General features: G+C 41.7%; 2 protein-coding genes and 1 long non-coding RNA gene across 3 annotated transcripts; 2 read left to right on the top strand and 1 right to left on the bottom strand.

Annotated features, from left to right (window-relative positions):
• The first annotated feature begins 3203 nt into the window (after window positions 1-3203).
• On the top strand, window positions 3204-9258 carry LOC134082964 (carcinoembryonic antigen-related cell adhesion molecule 1-like). The gene is made up of 6 exons (XM_062539033.1): window positions 3204-4250; window positions 4456-4494; window positions 5383-5631; window positions 5895-6158; window positions 6634-6900; window positions 8389-9258. The coding sequence occupies exons 1-6, from the start codon at window positions 4199-4201 to the stop codon at window positions 8511-8513; spliced, it is 996 nt and encodes a 331-aa protein (XP_062395017.1). The 5' UTR covers window positions 3204-4198; the 3' UTR covers window positions 8514-9258.
• A 1213-nt stretch (window positions 9259-10471) lies between these two features.
• On the top strand, window positions 10472-19264 carry LOC134082966 (immunoglobulin superfamily DCC subclass member 3-like). Its single transcript, XM_062539034.1, has 6 exons — window positions 10472-10795; window positions 10974-11006; window positions 14721-14972; window positions 15445-15696; window positions 16269-16535; window positions 18475-19264. The coding sequence occupies exons 1-6, from the start codon at window positions 10744-10746 to the stop codon at window positions 18549-18551; spliced, it is 933 nt and encodes a 310-aa protein (XP_062395018.1). The 5' UTR covers window positions 10472-10743; the 3' UTR covers window positions 18552-19264.
• Window positions 11792-12840, bottom strand: LOC134082967 (uncharacterized). The gene is made up of 3 exons (XR_009939678.1): window positions 12500-12840; window positions 12082-12154; window positions 11792-11921 (listed from the first exon to the last, which is right to left on the bottom strand). It is a non-coding gene; the product is annotated as an uncharacterized LOC134082967 (long non-coding RNA).
• Window positions 19265-21348: the final 2084 nt, after the last annotated feature.

Raw genomic sequence — 21348 nt, 5'->3', positions numbered from 1 at the left:
ACTAAGTTTATTACATGATTTGCATATGTTTGCCCAACAGGCTCCTGGACCACCCCGTCAGGTGTGACCAGAGGTGACGTATGCTCAGGTCCAGAAAAATGACCATCCTCTCGTGTTTCTCTGGCTGCACTTTTGTCCTGCTACTGTCCATGTGACACTCCAAATACCATCACTATGTTCATTTGGGTTGCACATATTCATCACTTGGGTTCAGTTAATTTAATCAGCATTGCAGTATGTATTTACGTTCATAGTTATCATTTTATTGTCATAGTGATGAATTTTGATAAAAAAATTGATTTACAGTATGTGTTGAGATTTGATTCAAAGAGATAGATTCATTTGTAGACCACAGAAGTCTCTTGTTGTATAGGACTTCGTCACTTTGTCACTTTTTATGTGACACATGTGATAGTGCATATTTAAGAATAGCATAGTGAGGGGTTAATTAACACATTGATGCAGAGGTGATGATGCATTCAGCTGGAGAAAGTGGATGTCACTTGATCTCAGACGTTTCAAAGCATTTTTTTCCCATGCATTTAAAATGCATGCTTGGCTTTATTTATACATGAGTACTAGCTAAAGATTTATTTTCTAAAATTGGTTAAATTGGTTAAAATTGCTCCTGAATACTCAAGCCAATTTTGTGCTTTGGTACTATGTTTTTGGTATGAATTATTTTCTAATAGTGTAATTTTGCAGACTTATTGAATTGTATGATTTTGGGAATAGATGTGTATGAAATGTTTCATAGTGTTATGACCATACTGCTTTACTTTACTTTACTTTTAGAAATAACCTATGAATGATCAGGAGATGAAGTGTTATGTAATTGCAAGTTAGAAACAATTCATTGTGTAAAGAGTTTTAATATATTTTATCATATGCACTGTGTTTGACACATTTCTATTAATCTGTTTGGTCACTTGTATTCATCAGATCTTTTGTGAAGCTTGTCTCCAATTTTTCAATTTTGTGATTTATTATTATGTGAAAACATGCCTCAGGGATGCCTGTTTTTAGAGATGCAATGCTGTCTTTTCCTTAAGGCTTGATATGCACATTTCCCCCTCTTTTTACAGTGCCATGTACTGTACAAATGCACTTGAGTAATGATGCCTTTCAAATGTGATATTGTAAAATTTTTACATAGACTTTGAGCAGATTGTGAACATTACGAAGTATTGATGCTGTCTCAAAAATAAATTTGAAATGCTGAAACAGTTGTCTATTTGCCATCTAACCCATCCACACACACGTGCACATTCACTGAGTTAAATGTACATGCAGTTACAGTTTCTGAGAGGAAGCTGCTTGTGTAAAATGTTCCTGCACGGTTAATAGTTTCACCATTATTTCCTTCCCATTCAGATTGTCACGGTTACCTTACCTGTCACATTACACTGTATGACAGTAATGGGAAATTAACTGTAAGAACTATTCATGTATGTCTGACTGTATTATTTGCAACCTTGCAAGGGTACAGGTGTACACATTCCAGTGAACCTTTGTGGTGAACCCACACTACAAAGTTTGCACCACAGCTGCAATGCTGTTGCACACATACCCAGAGGTGCTTTGCATCGGCTCATGAGTAGAAAACAGGATGTGTGCCCACCACCTGCCAAACCTCAGAGGTATTTAGATAAACATAATACAGGTGTGGCTGCCAACAGACAAGAACAAATATTTTAATTTAAAAAAAAAAAAAATTCTGCATACAAATTCAATTATTTTCCATTAACATACACAACCACATGTTTCTGAGAGCAAGACACGGTGAGAATCAAAAGATCCCTTCCCCCATCGCAAACATGCGGATGGAACACAGACTCTTATCTTGTATGGTGTGAAAAAAATGGTATCTGGTAAAACCTGGTTGTCTATTAAACCCTGGTTGTCTATTACATGTGTCCACATGTCTACTGCCCTCTAACGTGTACTGTATGTTGTTGATACGGAATTTGGTTCCATTCTGAATGCCTTAGGTGACTCTATACGTTACCCTTCTCTTTACATGAGATGGTGGTAAGATCAAGGAGCAGAGATATCTGAAGTTGTAATAAGATAAAAGAGACAGCTGACAGCTTGGCTTAAAGAGAGTGAAAGGGTAGTCATGTGAGTGGTGTGTTCTTAACTGGTTGAAGACACAGACTGTTGGCACAGCATATTTTCCCACAGGAATAGCAGAGGGGCCATTACCATCATGTTATCTGTGGACGAAATGCCCAGGAAAGTCCTCTGACTGCAACACTTACAGTTGTGTCACAAGAGCTGTTGAAGGAAGTGTCGTCACATCTCTGAGGTATCTGTGACTGAAATCTGTGTGACCTTAACTGCAGAAATTGCAAACTTAGTGTTCTCAGCTTTATACATACTCAGGTTTGTTGTGTTTCAGTGATATTGGTGACTAGGTGTGTTGTGATATTGCAACACTGTACAGAATTATATCAGTATGGGAGTAACATCGCAAAAAGGACCGTCTTGGTCTTCCAAAGAAATGAAATGAGATTATGTTTTTGTGTGAAGAATCTGAATTAGCCATGTCCCTGTATGGATGTTGACTCAGTGTAATGGGTGCAGTATTATGAATAACTATGCCACGATGTCTAAGCTGACCAGGGTTAGCTGGGTCACTGCCAGTAAATGTTTGACTAAACAAACAGTGAGTGGAAAGGGAAGAGTACAAAGGTGGATGAGATCATGGGGAAGAGAGGGAGAGAGGGAGGGAAGTACAGTAGAGAGAGACAAAGAGAGAGAGAGAGAATGTGTTCTCTAGTCAAGTAATAAATGTCCATCTGTACATCTCTCACTTCACAACAGTGATGATGTTATTCAGTACTTAAAGAAGGATATTTTCAAATCCTACAGAAGTAATTTTGACTCTGTGGGTGGGAGTGGATCTTTACATTGGAGTAAGGGAAAGAGTGTCTTGTGTCCTTGGACAGCCACACACCCCCCCCCCCCCCCCCCCCCCCCTTCTCTTTGGAGGTGAGATGACACTGGCAAGCTGATTTTCAATGTTGTATACTTGTATTCATAGTTTCCCTTTGAAATGTATTTTGACTTTGTCTTTTCACTTCTGCTTCTCTCTTTCTCCTCTCTCTCTTTCCTCTCTCTCTCTCTCTCTCTCTCTCTCTCTCTCTCTGTCTTGTGCACAAGCGCCACCATCTGGCGTGTTCATAATTGCCCAGCAGACAGCGGGGCTGAGAGTCACAAAGGAAACTCAAACACATAAAAATACCTTTCCATTTGAGACATTGTATCAGGGAAGGCAGGACTCACGAGATTCAAGATAGCTTAGCCAAATTTACTTTGGAGCATTTAAAGATCCAATACATACCAAACCACACACACCAAACAGTGATACAACAAAGAGGGATACACTAGCCTTAAAATAAATAGAGAACAGACAGCAGAGATATTCTAATGTAAACATTTCAGGGGTTGAAAAAATCTTAAATTATACGTTTTGGGTGGGCTAATTTTACTAAGTGCATTTGAAGTGTGATCTATTACATAACAGCTCAAAACTCTGTTTGAAGTTCTACATTCATTAGGCATGTCAGCTGATGATGACATACAGTTAAGGGTTTGTAGGCAAACTATTGCTACTGTTCACTTACTTAAGCCAACAAAAGTTGGGCCACATAAGAAACGTATTCATACCAACAAAAACTAAAGAATGCATTCATGCCCACAAAACATACTTGAGTACATACTGTATGTACATGTTTTTTTTTTCCCCCAGACACTCAATCAAACAGAGTCAGGGTCAAAGTGTCACACATGTGTCACAGTGTCACATTACTACACACAGTGTCACACACTCATACATGGTGCCTATGGAGGACACTATGGGTCAGTGAGGGGTCAGAGGCAGCGGAAGAAGAAAATCTCCGACAAGACCCCAGAAAGCAGGAAAAAGCTCAAAACAGAGAACATGGTTGACCAACCATTTCCTGAAGGATGGTGCGATGTACTAAAGCAGGATATTATGACAGACTAGCTCTGTGTTACATGTGCTAAAGAAGTTCCCAAATTGCATGACAAAATGACATTAGATCAATATACTGCCAAGACGTTACGTAGGCCCCATAACTCTTTAAAAGAGAAAAGGAAGCATTCCAAGGAAAAGTAGAACAGATCAATCTTCAAAGAACACAGAACAGGCCCTTGAACTCATACTTGAAGAATGGCAGATCATATGAAGCTTCTAACCACAATTTTTATTTTCACAATAACAGGTAATGTACATCCTGATATCAGTCTCAATCTCTCATTATCTCTCTCTCTCTCTCTCTCTCTCTCTCTCTCTCTCTCTCTCTCTCTCACACACACACACACACACACACACACATATGAAAAATGACAATCTTTGAATGATACATTTTGAAAGATGATATCTTGTGCAGAGATCTCATGTTTGTGATATGTCTGTCTGATCCACAGAGTGTGCCTTCTCTCTGCCTATTAGTGATCCTGATCCACGTAAGCACCGGCGTCTGTTCTTCTCACATTTACAGTAGATGTTACAGAATTTGGCATCTTGGATTCCTGTGATTATATAATTAAAGAGGAACTGCAGTTTTTTAAGCTGAACAGTTTTTCCGTGATCATACTCATGTAACGGCAGACTGACCAATTGAGGAGTGTTGCAAAATATACTGATGTAGAGGAAGCTCGGCAGAGAAACATGCGAGCAAAAACAGAGAAAACAGAGAAGAAATTGCCCAATCTGCATAGTTTCCTCCTAAAAGTAGTAGGAATATTTCATAGAATATCAAAAGCTGTTCAGCTTTGCTACAGTAACAGTACTTTGTTCTTTGTCGCGATGGCTCTGTGTGCCTGTAAATGCAAATCAGAGAGAGAGTCATGAACAGAAAAGCCAGTACATAGAGCTCACAATCTCCTGTCTGAGTCATTTATTGTCCTCTCTCTGACTTGCCTGATAGCACTCTGTTGCCTGCTAACCACTCTCAGGCGTCATGAAACCATAAAATCATAAAGGTCAGAGTAGCTTCTATTGTGTGTTTGCCATGATATGAACCAAATGAAGAGGTAACTCTTGCTTTGCCTAACACTACTGTGCCCTCCATTGCTCATGTATAAAAAATGAAAGAATTCCTTTCTAAAAAATGTTTTGGCAAACATTGGAACTGCTTTTCATTCCGTGTGTTGAAATGCCTATAACCTACAGTATGTATGTAGACGTATATTAAAAGAGTGTATGTACTTGACATACAAGCTGACAGATTAATAAATAAGGAACAGACTGTACAGTATATGCACATTTACACAGCTCTGTTTATTTTTTTTTTGGACATTCATTTTGACCACAAATTTATGCCAGAGACTGGTCTCTGTGTTCCTAACCAGGAGGCCCGTTCTTTCCATCTATCAGCGGGCCCAGTGAGGTGATGGCCGGAGTGCCGACAGACTTCACCTGCTCAGCAGAATGCACCCCAGAGTGTGTCTACAACTGGAAGGTGACTGGGAAGGAAGTGGAGGGTAACGTCATGACCCTGACGGTCAGCGGCCGGACTGAGAGCCTGGAGCTGGAGTGCACCGCCGTCAACCCCGCCAGCAACAAATCATGGAGCGCCAGCAAGACCGTCAAAATAAACAGTGAGTACTTAGGCAGAATATATCGTCAACCATTTGTGGTGCTGGGAAGGAGGAAATGCTTGTGCGACTTACGGTAAGAAGGAAGTCAACAAAGACATCAGCAACGTGGCAACTGTCTTTGTTCAAAGTCCAACTGGAGCAATTGCATTTGCAGATGAATCGATAATATACAGGAACGGAGAGTTGTTGTAAAACTGGCAATGTCAATAATGCAAAACCTAAGGACACATCATAGCGTAGGGTATGACTGTGTGCTCCCACAGACCCGGTGAGTGTGCAGCCCACCACCAGCTCTGATCCCCAGGAGGGCCAGTCCTTCACGATGACCTGTCAGGGCTCGGGCCCCACCATCGCCACCGCCTGGTTCAAAGACGGAAAGCCCCTCGACACCGATGCCAGGATGCGTCTCAGCGAGCACAATGCCACGCTAGCCTTCAGGTCTCTGCTGCCCTCCGATGGTGGCTATTATGAGTGCGAGGTGGCCAACAGCACCATCACCGTGACCAGCCGAGGGTACCTGCTGAGCTGTGAGTTCACTGCCTTATCACCTTAGGTTGTGGTGGTCATGATGATACAGTATGCTCAATACAACATTATGAATGGTTGTACCTATTGCCATGTCATCTCAGAGTTATTTTAGATGAGCCCTACACTGCTCTTTTATGCTCTAAATAACATGTTATTTTGGTAAATAACATGTTAATTTTTATTTGGTTTTGGACTTTATGTATCAAAGACTAGTGTACAGGACAGTGTTATGTGCCATTCTCATCTACAGCACTAAATGCACCAGTTTGCCTTAAATCAGATAGACCATGTATAGTGTGTCTATAGGCTATCTAAATTTAATTGCAATGAGATACCCACATCCTCAGTATCCAGACCATAATATCTGTAAAAGCTAGCACACATTCAGAAGTCTATTTCATTTTCAATAAATGGGATAGCATAGCTGGAACATAATCTAAATGTGACTGTGTTTGTCTTTTCCTTTCCCCACAGTCGGGACAATAGCTGTTAGCATCCTTGGCCCGGACACGGTGGAGGCTGGGGTGGAGCACAACTTCACCTGTCAGGCCAACTGCACGCTGCCTTGTTCCATCACCTGGAGGTTGCCCGACGGCTACATCATTGGCTCCTTCATAGCCAATGGAGTTGAAGTCCGATGGACCCCAGATACACCCGGGATAATCCAGTCCTTCCAGTGCATCGCACAGAACTCACTAGCCCAGCGAATGGCCCAAGCCACTAAGAGAGTGACAGTTTCTGGTGAGTCACACTTACTAATCGCCTGATGGGTTTGTACTGTATGTGCAGTGTGTATGAGTTTCACTGTAAAAGAGGGTAGGTGACTGCTGCCATCTGCTGGTAATTAAAATGTATGCCAATAAAATCAAGCAAATCACTAATATTGTGGAGTAAAAATTGTAAAATTGTTCACTTATTTACTTACTCAATTGGCTAGCCTACATTTACTAACAATTAATGGAGACATAAGAGAAGAAAACTCCACAGTAGCCTAACACAACCTGTTTGAGTGAACATAGGGTCATACTATTTTGACTCTATCAACTGACTAAATAGCTATTTAACTATTACAAAACTTATTTTATCAATATCAAGAACTTCCTTCAGTGGTTCCTCTGAATGAGTTGCCTAGAGTTCTGCATTCTTGCAATACGACAATTCACTATGACATCGCAACAACTGTAGAGCCCGACAAACATTCTTCCGGTTGGCAAAAGAGAAGCGTTCTCACTATTAAACAAACTCCCACAGTTGAACTGCAAGCCAAACTCGCCAGGACAATGAGTGCCATGCTCCTTTATTGACTTCAGACAGGTGAAATTGACGAGTGACAACTAAACAGAAAGATACTAATCTATCTTAAACGATAACACGCTACTTGCCCATTCACACATTAAACTTACACGCTACATTAACATCAGAATAGCATTACTAACATACAATGTACAAGCTATTTCAGTGTGGCAGGTAACATGAACTCAAGACGAATAAATCAACAAAGTTAATTGACTTTACAGCTAAGAATACAGGTTCAGTAAACACAGAAAGAAATACTAAGCTTACAGCCAAAGCTGGAGTGGGAAAAATCAAGACAAACTTGGATAGCTATGTTCGGAGACTCTTCTAGGCTACTAGTTACAAAAATGGAAACACATTTTACACACCATATGGTACCATAGTAGCCTATAATGTCAAAATAAATGTTCCCTGAAAATGCCTTCATGAATAATATTTTATAATGGATCAAGATTTACATATGAAACTGAAGTCTTGCTATCTTCTCACTCATTATGTTGACGTCCACTTGCTTATCCTCCTCATCTAGCCCCACTGTCGCTGCTGGATACATTTAGCTGTTTCTGAAGGAAACCGATTAAACCCTACTCCCTTTGCTTAATATCTGGCGACGCAACCCCAGAACACAAGACGTTTTCGTATTGTTTTAACTACTTGATTAACAACAATGTTTTAACTACGTTTACAGTAGCCGTTTACAGTAGTACATCAGTGGAAGCCACTCGCATTCTACCCTTGTTTACAAACATTCTGGAATCACATATAGTAGACTATGGGCCTTTCAAGATGGGTCTAAAGACTCCTATTTTATTGTCTTACCAAAAACAGTTTACTGTTCATTTTAACTTTTGTAAGGTATATTTTGTAAGTCGCTTTAAACAAAAGTGTCTGCTAAATATAACCTTAACATAGATACCATGCTTCTCTCCACAGAACGCCCTACCACCCCTACCACCCCGGCCCCCCCTCCTCCCCCCAGTGGCTCTGTGACAGTGAGACCAGCGTTCGCTCTGATCTCCATGGTCAGCCTGCAACTGCTGTTTCCCTTGTCTGTCTAGTGGGGTCGCTCCTGTGCCACTATGTGACATATTGCATGGAGCCTTGTTTTCAATCATACACCCGGCCAAGCTGCACTGTTAACAAATGAAGAATGCAATGTTAATGACTGAGATAGATTGAAAGACCTTTTTTGGTGGAATTTTGTATGTCTTTGGTTGCATGTCTTTGTCCACAGTCTTTGCTGATGTAAAAGAAATTGACTGCAATACATCAAATGTATCTTTGTATCTTTTGTGTTCTCAGACTTTTTGTTAGTCAAACATAACAGAATACATTTAGCATAATATACATTTGCCACAGATGAATGAAAGATTTTACATATACAGTATATGGGTATGACGTTGATCTTGTTGCCATTCTTTCTTTTTTTGTGTGCTCACAACTGATTCAATTCAGACAACTCAAAAGCCCCTTCCTTTCTCGAGATTAAGAATGGGTATGCATTGCTATGGAGACATAACGATTTGACCACCGGGTGTTTGCATTCTTCTGAATCATGTTATTGACTCTCCTGACATAGAGTGCATTTTTAGCATGAGCAGTCAGACATGGCACAGGGCAACCCAGGAAGGACTGCTCTGTGACTATACTGTCCCCTGCGGGATCTACCGATTATATTGAGACACACTGAAATAAATGTCTTGTTCAATATTGCTATTCTGCAGAATGAATTCTGGATTGTTTTCGTTGTCTCAACCCAGTGTCTCAAAAATAAATCACGCTTGTCAATTTGTCTTCATCTCATACACCATCCCTCTTGCAACTTTTCTGTATATAAATAAGCATGTGGTGTCTGTCTGTTTTTGTGTATTTGTGTACTGTGTGTGTGTGCATGCGAGTGTGCACGTGCCTGCAGGGACGGACAGGGACAAAAAAAAAATCAACCCATATTTATATATAACAGCTTCAACTCTCATGGGAAGTCTTTCCACCAGGTTTAGGAGTGTGTTTATGGGGATTTTTGACCATTCTTTTTGGACGAGGTGACTGGCTCTCAGACTCCGCTCTAACTCATCCCAAAGGTGTTCTAGGTGTTGAGGTCAGGACTTTGTGCAGGCCAGTCAAGTTCATCCTCGCCAAACTCTGTTATCCATGTCTTTATGGACCTTACTTGGTGCACTGGTGCACTGTCATGTTGGAACAGGATGAGGGCATCCTGGAGCTGGGCCTGGTCCCTTAGTTCCAGTGAAAGGAACTCTGAATGCTTCAGCATTAACTGAGAGATTATGGACAATTCCATGCTCCTAACTTTGTGGGAGGAGTTTGGGGATGGCTCCTTCCTGTCCCTTCCATGGCCCCTTTGGATTAAGAATGGGAAGTGAGTCAAGTGTGGTGAGCAAATACTTTTGCCAATATAGTGCACTTAAACCAACAAAAGTTGGGCTGAATAAGCAACGTATTCATGCCTACAAAAACTAAGAAACGTATTACATAATATCCACAAAACATACATGAGTACATATACTGTAATGTACATAAAGTTTTTTTTTTTCAGACAATCATACAGAGTCAGGGTCAAAGTGTCACACAAGTGTCACAGTGTCACTTCTACACACATTGTCTCACACTCCCATTTGTGGCACATGGAGGACTCACTACTATGGGTCAATGAGGGGTCAGAAGCAGAGGAAGAAGGAAAACGCTGTTTGTAAAGTTAGGGGCTGGCTCTTTAAGCCGCAGGCTCCGTATCCAGAGTGGGAGGGGTACGTGAGAGCGAGAAAGGGTGTGTGTGTGTGGGATTCGAGTGAGGAGAGAGAGAAAGAGAGAGAGAGGCATGTTACAGCGACCGGACCAAATTTGTATGTATCATTATAACAGTACCCGAAAATAAATCCTCAGATCCAAACCACTGTGCAAGTTATCAACCAGCTGCTGTTGGGAAAGAGAGGGAGTAAACCTGAAGTCAGTTTAAATCTGATAAGACCCCAAGAAGCAGAAAAACAGAAACAGGAAGCAGATGACCAACCAGATGACTAACCATTTTCTAAGGACTAAAGCATTGTGTAATACAAGTAGCTCTGCATCACAATTTCCAAAGAAGTTCTTACTTTGCACTCTTACGCAATTACACATTAGATTAATATAGCAGATGCCCAAATAAGGAGAACACTCCTAAGACGCTACGTAGACCCATAACGTTTTAAAAGAGACAAGGTAGCATTCCAAGGAGAAGAGAACCGACTAATGTTTAGAGAACAGAGAACAGCCCCTTGAACTCCATACTCAAGAATGGCGGATCATATGAAGCTTCTATATACAATTGTTATTTTTACAATAACAGGTAATATATATCCCGATATCTCCTGATATCGGTTTATCTCTCTCTCTCTCTCACACACACACACACACACACACACACACATTATGAAAAACTAAAATAATTGTTGAATGATAGCCTACATTTTAAGAGATGAAATATTGTGCAGAGATCTCATGTTTGTGATCTGTCTGATCCACAGAGTGTGTCTTCTCGAGTTCTTCTGGGGACCCAAGTAAGCACCGGCGCCTGTTCTTCTGTTACAGTTAGACATTACAGAATTTGGCATCGCAGATTCCTTTGATTATATCATTAAGAAGTAGGGTTGGCTATATGAGAAAATAAAATAAGTAACATTCAATGTAAAATGGAGCGGATTGGGGGGGTTGGTCAAATACACAGACCCACTAGCCGCTGTAGGCTTTGAGAAACACTAACGCAGCCTCAAACTTCTTTAATTTGAGGCCCGGTTATGGCAGACTTTGGGGTCATAGGACTCCCCCCCTCATCAAATCATCATTATAATATCATACGTATTATTATATTGTTAGACATGCAGTTCTTAATATATTAAATATTTAAAGTGCCAAAATTCTAAATCCATCAGAGACCTGTTTTACTAATGTAAGATATAATTACACAGCAAATTCTGGTCTTTGGAATAAACTCTCTGGGAGTTTATATCAACTACATTTAAGTGTACATGTGAGACCATCGAATGTACTCCAGGGAGATGTTAAAGTAACTCTTTTCCGGGAGTTGATTTTAAACTCTTTTTTGGAGTTAAAACTGAACACTTGTAGGTGTTAAAATACTACTCTCATGTGGAGTAAAATACAACTCTCATCTGGAGTTAATTTTAGTGTGAACTCTTTCATGGTGTTACCAGTTAGGGTTAGGGTTTTATTTAACACTTTTCAGAGTTAATAATTAAAAACACAAATAATGTTTTAGGTGAAAATGACTACAGAAAACATTCATTATTTATTTCAATATTCATCTTTATTTTAAATTCAGAGGCTATATTCCAGTGTGTGCATGACCGATATGGAAGAAGCTTTCTGTCCAAGACCTTTTGAAGTTCCTGTGGCCAGAAGATATGGCTGAGGGTTTCCTTCACATGAGGTGATCCTCCAGGCTCATGGCAGGACTGAAACACAAAGACAAAGAACAATTTCAAACACTACTGCTGGTTAGCTAGGGAAAAGCTAGGTTTTCTTTTAGGTCTATGTGAAAAAGTTAGGTTTTAGGCGACAGTGTTTCCGCCATTTACGTTACAATGTTTCACGTGAGACTGACAGTAGCCTTACCGTGTCATCTCGTCGTGATTCCCTCACGGGTCCCCTTCTTGCGTCCGTTACGGTCCTTGCCGTGTCGAGTCAACTAAGGAAACAACAACGGTACTGTTCAGTACATTGATATGACAAGAAACTGCGTAGGCTAATGTTAACTTAAATACACAAAGACATCAGTAATGACGAGTATGATAACGCATGGTATGACAAGTCTGGGGGCTAGCTGCCAAAAAGTTCGGGGCTAACTTCAGCAGCTAGCTGCTAGCAAGTTTGGCCATCACAGTCTGACAAAATATAAGGTTACAAATGTAGGCTACCGTTACGTCCTGTTATCGTCTTAAAATCTTGCACAGTCTAATATAACATTCGAAGTAAAAGTATGGTAGGCTATTAACATTAGAAGTAGTAGTAAGAAGTAAAATCACACTTTTACCTGGCTCGAGTCACGGTGAAGTCCAAGTGCTGTAAACTCAGGTGTAGTGTTGAATCAGGCTCCTCACAGTCCTCAACACCCAATAAATGAACACCTACATATTACACCACTAAAGAGTTACCCTGAACACAAGCTGTAGTTAAATGTAGAGAATAAACTCCCAAAATCTAACACTTTAACACTTTTTTGTTTAACTACAGATTTTTGAACTCCAGAAATTTGCTGTGTAGAATAGTTCATTGCTTCTGAAAAAAAAAAAAAAAAAACTGCAATTGTATGGGTACTATTATATGAAATAATAATGATATGACTTATAATGAAATTTCATTTGAATGCCCGAATATAACTCTATGGTAAACGGCGTATGCGTATAGGTGTGCAAGATCTTTAAATGAAAGACTAGGCTACAATCTTCTGACCATGTTATATTCAAATTTGACTAAACGATACTCAATGCTAAACAATGCATTGTACAGTCTCTGCCCTGTTTGTATGGAAGATGCGAGAATCCATGTTGTTCTATTAAATATTGTTAAATAATTAAATAGCCTTCCTATGTTTAATCACATCGAATTAGAAAGCATTTCCTCCTGATTGCAATCAGGAGGAAATGCTTTCTAATTCGATGTGATTAAACATATGGCCAAATAATTATAACAGGCCAAACGTTTACTTTCTTTTTCTGTCGGTCCGCGGTTGCTTGATCAACTGCGCAGCAATTTCACTCCATGCCTCGCGTACGAGCAGTCTCCATGTTGCAGTGCTGAACTGTTCAGTACGGAGCAAGACTTGTATGTGTCAAAAACGGGACGATTCCGCATTATACTGAACGGTTGGCAACCCCAGCTTTCGATTTCTATGAAATACTCCTAAACTAAAGACCAAGACGTAGTTAGGAGTAGGCTATTTCATAGAATATCAAAAGCCGTTGGCTTTGCTAACAGTAGCCTATTTTGTTCTTTGTCCCGATGGTTCTATGTGACTGTAAATGCAAATCATTAAGACAGTCATGAACACAAAAAGCCAGTAGCCTACATAGAGCCCACAATCTCCTGTCTGAGTAATGTGTTGTCCTCTCTTTTACTTGCCTGATAGCACTTTGTTGCCTGCTAACCTCTCTCAGGCATCATAAAACCATAAAATCATGGTCAGAGAAGTTTCTGTTGTGTGTTTGCTGTGGGATGAACGAAATGAAGAAGTAACTTTCTGCTTTGCCTTGTAGCCTAGGCCTACTGCCCTACATTCCTCATGTTTCAAAAATGAAAAAAAAAATCCTTTTTAAAAAAATAGCCTATGTAGGCCTATTGACAAACATTGGAACTGCTCTGTGTCCCCTGTGTCGAAATGCCTAGCCTATATAGTATATGGCATTTATACAGTGCCTATAGAAAGTCACCATACCCTGTTGAAATAGTTACTTTTTTTGTCTGACAGCTTGAAATCAAAAGCCATTTTAAAAAACGTCTTTTTCCAGTTTTATTAACAAATTTAGCTGTACAACATCTAATAAAATAAAATAATGAAAGAAAGACGACCGTTCTGAAAACCCAAAACACACCATATACCTATAGCCTACTGTGAAGCATGGTGGGGGCAACATTATGTTGTGGGGATGTTTCTCTTCAGCTGGGATTGATCAGGATTAAGGGGAACCAAATTCTTGAGGAAACCATGCATCCCTCTGCTAGACAGCTGAAGACGGGCAGGTCATTCCCCTTCCAACATGACAATGATTCTAAACAAATATTCCCCAATCTAGGTGTGCAAAGCTAATAGAGACATATCCAAACAGATTGATGATGGCTGTAATAAAAGCAAAAGGAAGCTCTACAAAGTATTAAATCAGGGCGATGGTGACTTTCCAAACCCTGTTATTCTAGTTTTTCATTTTTAATTAATTTTCAGAACTGTTGTCTCTTTTTTTTTTCCATTATTTTGATTGCGTACAGCTACATTTTTAAATAAAACTGGAAAAATAAGTTTTTAAACGGGTTTTACTTTCAGGCTGTAAGACAGTACAAAAAAGTAACAAATGGGGTATGATGGCTTTCTATAGGCACTGTATAAACATACACAATACGTATATTAAATGAGTACTTTCATGACATTCAAGCCGACAGATGAATAAATAAGGGACACACAGTATGTGTACATCTTAACAGCTCTTTATTTTTTAGGACTTTTGTTTTGTCCACAAGTTTAACTGTGTTTCTGACTACAGTCAAAGGCCCGTTCCAAACGTCTATCAAGGGGCCTGGCGTGGTGAAGGCAGGGGTGCCGACAGAGTTCACCTGCTCAGACAAATGCACCCCAGGGTGTGTCTACCAATTGAAGGAGTCTGGGAAGGAAGTGGATGGTGGCGTCATGACTGTGACGGCCGACGGCCGTCAAGAGAGCCTGAAGCTGGAGTGCACCGCTGTCAACACCGAAACCAAAGTGTCATGGACCACCACCAAGACCGTGAAAATAAACAGTGAGTATTTCCATTTGGCACTGGTAAGGAGGACATGCTTGTGCTACGAAGTCAACAGGGACATCAGCAACGTGGCAATTATCTTTGATCAAAGTTCAATTGCAGCAGGTGCATTTGCAGATGAATCGACAGATGCAGGAATTCGGGTTATTTTAAAACTGGCAATGTCAATAATGCAAAACCTAAGGACACATTATAGGGCGATACACACTTGGTCAATACACCTAGTCTGTGCTCATCCTCTTACCCAGCCTCTTCTGTAATGTACAGCAACATTGCCTTTGTTTATCTGATATGGGCTAAATACAGGCTCACTCAGTGTATAATAAATACACATAAACACACTGTTTCGTGAACTTATAGTAGTAATAATCAGCACTGTGTGGCCTCTTCTCTGCATTGTACTGTAGTCTACTGATAACCCGTTCCTGGGTCTACCCTCACGTATGACTGTGTCTGTGTGCTCCCACAGACCCGGTGAGTGTGAAGCCCACCACCAGCTCTGATCCCCAGGTGGGCAAATCCTTCGAGATGACCTGTCAGGGCTCAGACCCCGCCACCACCACCACCTGGTTAAAAGACGATCAGCCCCTGAGCACTGATGCCAGGATGCGTCTCAGCGAGAACAATGGCATGCTATCCTTCACGTCTCTGCTGTCCTCCGATGGTGGCTTGTATGCATGCAAGGTGGGCAACGTGTTCAGCCGAGGGTACCTGCTGAGCTGTGAGTTCACTGCCTTATCACCTTATTTTGATAGGAACGATTGTGGTGGTTATTATTATTATATTCCATGTAGGTGGAATGAGTTGCCCAGTACTGTTTGTTCCAACAATAGTTTTCGATCTTTCAAGAGGCACATTCAATATGCACTTAGTCTATTAAGCGCTTCTTGTGATTACGGTTTGTATGATATGGTGTTGTTTTGTTTTCATTAGGCCATTGATTAAATTGGCATTGTTGTTTTATTATTGCTTAATTCCATTGTTATTGTTATTATATGATTGATTGATTGAATGACTTTAATATTTATTTACTATTCTCCCATATATTAATTGTTTATTTTCATTAGGTTAGCTTGTATTGATATTGTTTATTGTTTATATTGCTATTCTCTCTACTATGTCTTTTACTATGGTAACGACATAAACAACTATTCTGAGCAATTTTTTATTTTGGCCACAGTATCTATAAAAGCTAGCACACATTCAGACACCTATTTAATTTTCAATTAACGGGATAGCATAGCTGGAACATAATCTAAATGTGGCTGTGTTTATATTTTCCTTTCCCCACAGTCGGGACAATAGCTGTTAGCATACTTGGCCCAGACACGGTGAAAGCTGGGGTGGAGCATAGCTTCACCTGTCAGGCCAAATGCACGCTACCTTGTACCACCTCCTGGCAGTTCAACCAGGCCTTCTCCGATGGCTCCATCTCAAACAATAATAATGTACTCCAATGGACCCCAGCTACACCCGGGAGGGTCCAGATCTTCCAGTGCTCTGCACAGAACATACAAGCCCAGCGAACGGTCCAAGCCTCTAAGACAGTGACAGTTTCTGGTGAGTCACACTTACTAATCGCCTGACGGGTTTGTACTGTATGTGCAGTGTGTATGAGTTTCACTGTAAAAGAGGGTAGGTGACTGCTGCCATCTGCTGGTAATTAACATGTACTAATACTGTGGACCATGTGCATGCATTTTCAGTCTTTACACCTACACTGCTTGATGGAAGCATCACTGAGTTAAAATTGTATTTTCTTTACTTATATATTCATTTGACAAAGTGAGCTTTGGTGTTTCCAGCAAAAACAGTTTTTCTTTAAGATCCAGCTTGACTCATCTAAACTGACTCCGACTAGATCGGCCCGTAACATCATAATTGATGACCGACTTAACTTCTCTGAGCTTCTTGTACAGGCCATGGTTATCTCCAAGCAAGAAATGGCGATTTTCTAGGCTGATTTGACATGGAACTACACTCTCATACTGGTGTAATAATCAAGGAACATTGCAAACGTACTATGGGCGCAGTGATATCACACACTACTTCTGCTTGTTGCTTATGGGGACTATTTTCAGGTGCTGCGTGATACTGCGCCCATGGTATGTTTGCAACTTTCCTTGATTATTACACCAGATGAGAGTGTAGTTCCATGTCAAATCAGCCTACACCTGTTCGGCTAGGGCCGTTACACACCCCCCCCCCCCCCCCCCAAGAGTCCATGTCTCCTCCAGTCTTTACTGCACACAGTCTTGTAGTCGTGGCTGCTGTACTGTGACTGGCGTCAGAGCCATAGCTCCATAGCCAACAAGCTCCTCAAAGTCAGTGTCCAAGTCCCCACGGTCCTCAGTTGGGTAGCTCTGCCAGGCATATAGATGTAGAACTGGGCGGGGAACTTGCTCAGCTTTTCGTCTTTGTGTCGCCACCTGGAGGCGAGTTGTTCTCGGGCATCGCTGGTGAAGATCCTCTGGCCGAATTGTCGTTGCAGAGTGGCTTCGATTGCAGCCCAGCTCGCTTGCTTAGTTGGTGCAACGCCACCTGCGCCACCTGCACACCCGTTCTCTCCGTCTTCCAGCCGTTCAGCTCCGCAGCTAATCAGACCTGCACCAGATGGCCAGTGGCCTCTCGCCATTGTAGCGAGGCAACTTCACGCTGGAACGATCTTTTGCCGCCGTTGCGCCGGGGGCATGGCGACCTCCGTCGCTCTCTCACGTAGCGGGCCCCAAGGGTCGGAATGCTGTGATTCCTTTTTTGACGAGGGAACGAAATGTGTGTCCAAAACAGGAGGAAACTAGGAGGTGGTGAAGAGCAATAGCAGAGTGACTTTCTTTGTTTTTTTCAAGACTGAAATAAACGTATCAACATATTTTGCGGTGTTAGTTAGTTACTGTAAAAACCCACTGAAATGTCTAACAGTGTTGCTATTATCCCTACAGTAATCTGACCAAATGTTTAAATTTTTCACTGTCAAATGAATTATTGTGTAGTTTTTATTTACATGTCACTTTGGACAAAAGCTTCTGTCAAATCCCATAACCATAACCATAATCATATTTAGATGGAGACATAAGAGAAGCAAACTCCACAGAAGCCTCAAACAGCCTGATTGAGTGAACGTATAGGATCCTACTATTTTACCTCTATTAACTGACTAAATAGCTACTGGTATATAACTAATAATAACTATTTTATCCACAGACTTTTTATCAGTTCCGCAGTGGTGGAATGAGTCTGTATTCTCGCAATAGTGTTGGATCTTTCAAGAGGGGTCTAAATATTTATCTGTTCAGCTTACAATTAATTAATCCTCAGAGTTATGGTTGTATATTCATGGTATTTGTCGATGTTTTATTGTTATCTGATATTGTATAGACATGCTTGTAATATTTTTTTCCTAGCGTTGGCTTCCCAAAGGAAACAGTGTATTGTTAATTTGAACTATGTAAGGTATATTCTGTAGGTCGCTTTGAACAAAAGTGTCTGCTTCTCTCCACAGGCTCTGTGATGGTGAGACCTGCACTCGCTCTGATCTCCATGGTCAGCCTGCAACTGCTGTTTGCCTTGTCTGTCTAGTCGGGTCGCTCCTGTGCCACTCTGTGACATATTGCATGGCGCCTTGTTTTCAAAAACACACCCACCCAAGCTGCACTGTTCACCAATGAAGTGGTCACACTGTTCACTTGTAGAAGGTGGCAGAATATGTAAACTGTGGAAAAGTCAAAGGATTGCATAAGATAGTCTAAATATAACTGCTTAATTCCTGCTCTAAAACAAATAAAAATGTGCAAATGCGGCAATGATAGATAACTACTAATGATAGATAAGAGTATGCTGTATTTAGTAAAAAAAAAAGTGCTTATATATACTGTAGGTCATATACTGTAGGTCACATCCGTATGCTGTGTCATAAGTTTTAAGTTTAAAGAGTTCATGCTTAGGGCCATATATAGGCAGCATCTGTGTGCTGTATCAGAGTTTTAAGTTTAAAGAGTTCATGCTTAGGGCCATATATAGGCAACATCTGTGTGCTGTATCAGAGTTTTAAGTTTAAAGAGTTTAAAGGGATGTTAACAGAAAGAGGAACAAGAGATAGACAAACAGCTGACTGTTATGCAAAGTGGTAGGTTCAAGTTCAGCTGGACAAATAAAGGGGGTCCCGTTACTGGGGCTCTAGGCTCTCCATCACTTTTCCTTGGCTTCGCAGACTGAGAGCAAGAAGATTATTTCTATTTTGTTATTAATAAAGTCAGAACCCTAACCCCTGGTTAGGGGTTCTGTTAAAAGGCCTTTGAGTCCTTTGTCGAGTTTTCTTTGCCTCCCCTGTGTCAACGAGAATATTGAAGCTGGTAAGTTGTCTGTTTGAGGGCTTATTTTCTAGAAACTGTTAATGGGCAAACACATACTGCGCAATGCACTGATATACACTGGAGTAGTGAACTCAGCTGTTTATTCAGAGTACAATCTGTTATATGCCATGCGTGTTATACAGATTCACCCTTGAAACAATCAAATTCATTTGTTTTTCCCGTGAGCAAAATTAGGTTGAGTTTGTTGCGTGTTTCCGGTGGGATGAAGGAACCCGTTTCCCCCAGCCATGTTACACAACTTACAATTAGGAACCTACGTATGTGTCACAGATACAGGCTCAGACAAAAGGTGTGCACGTGGCAACACGTTTTATTCAGACCAAGAGTCAATAAATCCAAAAGGTCCAATGCACAGAAGATAACAGAATAACATACAGAAGAACATAAACACACAAAAGATCCAGGCACAGCCAGAAGGGAACATACAAAATAAGAACTGAGGATAGCTCAAAACTTAGCTTCCAAAGAAGAGCGTTCCAATAAGTTTTCTGGGAATCTCCAGGGAGAATGACGTAGACTCCAGGATAGCTCGGTTACCAACAACGAGGCCAGACAAAGAGTGACAGGAACACTGGGCTTAAGTATTCCAGTCGACCACCGTGTCGTATGGAGTCGAGAAGGTCCCGGATAGCATAGACCGGCCCCTCGTCCAGGATAAGCGGCAGCGGGGGTTCCACAATCGTACCAGGCTCTGTAGAAGGAGAGTGGGGTGAGTGATAGGGTTTGAGAAGTGATACATGGAATGTGGGATGGATCTTGTAGTTTGAGGGGACTAGTAAGAGACTATATGTGACCTGGTTTATCGGATGTGTGATAGGAAATGGACCGATGTATCTGGGACTTCGCTTTTTGAAGAGAGCCTAATCCGAATGTCTCGGGTGGAGAGCCACACCTTCTGGCCAACTGCAAACTCCGGGTGTCTGCCTGGTGGCTCTAGCGCCGGATAGCTCAGATGGTGATGTGCCTCATTCCAGACCCTCTCACTCATTTGGAACCAGGCGTCTACTGCAGGAACGTCCCAGGCTTCTCCAGACCAGGGGAGGAGTGATGGTTGGTGACCAAGCACACACTGGAAAGGGGTCAGACTGGTGGAGGGCTGGCACAAGGAGTTCTGAGCATACTCAGCCCATGGCAGGAATGTGTGTTGGTGACGCTGGCAGTAGGTCCGTAGTAGAGTTTAAGTCAGGCCGGAAAAATCAAGCCCGACCCTATCCGAGCCTGAGCACTTTGTTTCCGATCCCGGCCCGTCCCGACACATTAACTGTAATAACGAGCCCGAGCCCGCTCCTCAGCACCTGTCCTCCACCATCCAGACCCTGAGCGGAACGTGCCGGGTCTGTCTCTTGTGCTACCACGATTTGCTGATCCAGGGAATGAATGGGACTCACCACCACACCAGCTGGCAGGATGGGTTCAGGCAGATCACTGCATTCCTCGGGATTGAAAACATGGGAAAGGGCATCAGCTCTATACAATTACCAGAGCCTGGTCTGTACTTTATGGAAAAATAGAACTCCACTTCTCCAGTGCAAGCTTGATAGGCAGGAGCTCCCTGTTACCGATGTCATAGTTTTATTCAGCCGGTTCAGCTTCCTGGAGAAGTAAGCGCATGGATCGCTGTGGATCACCATGGTATTGGGACAGGACAGCTCCCACTCCCATGGTGGAGGCATCAACCTCAACCAAGTTTCGCTCAGGGTCTGGATGGTGGAGGACAGGTGCTGAGGAGAATGCCCCCTGGAGTGCTTTGGTGGCTTCCGGGTTTTAGGTGAGGCTCCTTGGTTTCCGGCGCAGGAGGGAGGTCAAGGTTGCAGCTAGACAGCTGTAGTTGTTGATAAACCGCCTGTAGAAATTGGCAAAGCCAAGCAAGTGTTGGAGTTCCTTTACTGTAGTTGGGCTTGGCCAGGACAAAATGGCGTTCACCTTATTGTCGTCCATGCTCGCACCACAGGGTCCGATGTTATAGCCCAGGAACTGGATGAAGGACTGGTTAAAGCTGCACT

Source organism: Sardina pilchardus, chromosome 6 (assembly GCF_963854185.1).
Source record: "Sardina pilchardus chromosome 6, fSarPil1.1, whole genome shotgun sequence".
Lineage (NCBI taxonomy): Eukaryota > Metazoa > Chordata > Actinopteri > Clupeiformes > Clupeidae > Sardina > Sardina pilchardus.
This window is presented reverse-complemented; position numbering and strand designations above follow the sequence as displayed.

Bases quoted from the DNA above. Each gene is read 5' to 3' on its own strand.
- LOC134082964 (XM_062539033.1), top strand. From the start codon at position 4,199: ATGGCAGATCATATGAAGCTTCTAACCACAATTTTTATTTTCACAATA. The intron at 4,495-5,382 runs GTAAGCACCGGC...GTTCCTAACCAG, and splicing joins TATTAGTGATCCTGATCCAC to GAGGCCCGTTCTTTCCATCT. The intron at 6,901-8,388 runs GTGAGTCACACT...TTCTCTCCACAG, and splicing joins TAAGAGAGTGACAGTTTCTG to AACGCCCTACCACCCCTACC.
- LOC134082966 (XM_062539034.1), top strand. From the start codon at position 10,744: ATGGCGGATCATATGAAGCTTCTATATACAATTGTTATTTTTACAATA. The intron at 10,796-10,973 runs GTAATATATATC...TCTGATCCACAG, and splicing joins TGTTATTTTTACAATAACAG to AGTGTGTCTTCTCGAGTTCT. The intron at 14,973-15,444 runs GTGAGTATTTCC...GTGCTCCCACAG, and splicing joins CAAGACCGTGAAAATAAACA to ACCCGGTGAGTGTGAAGCCC.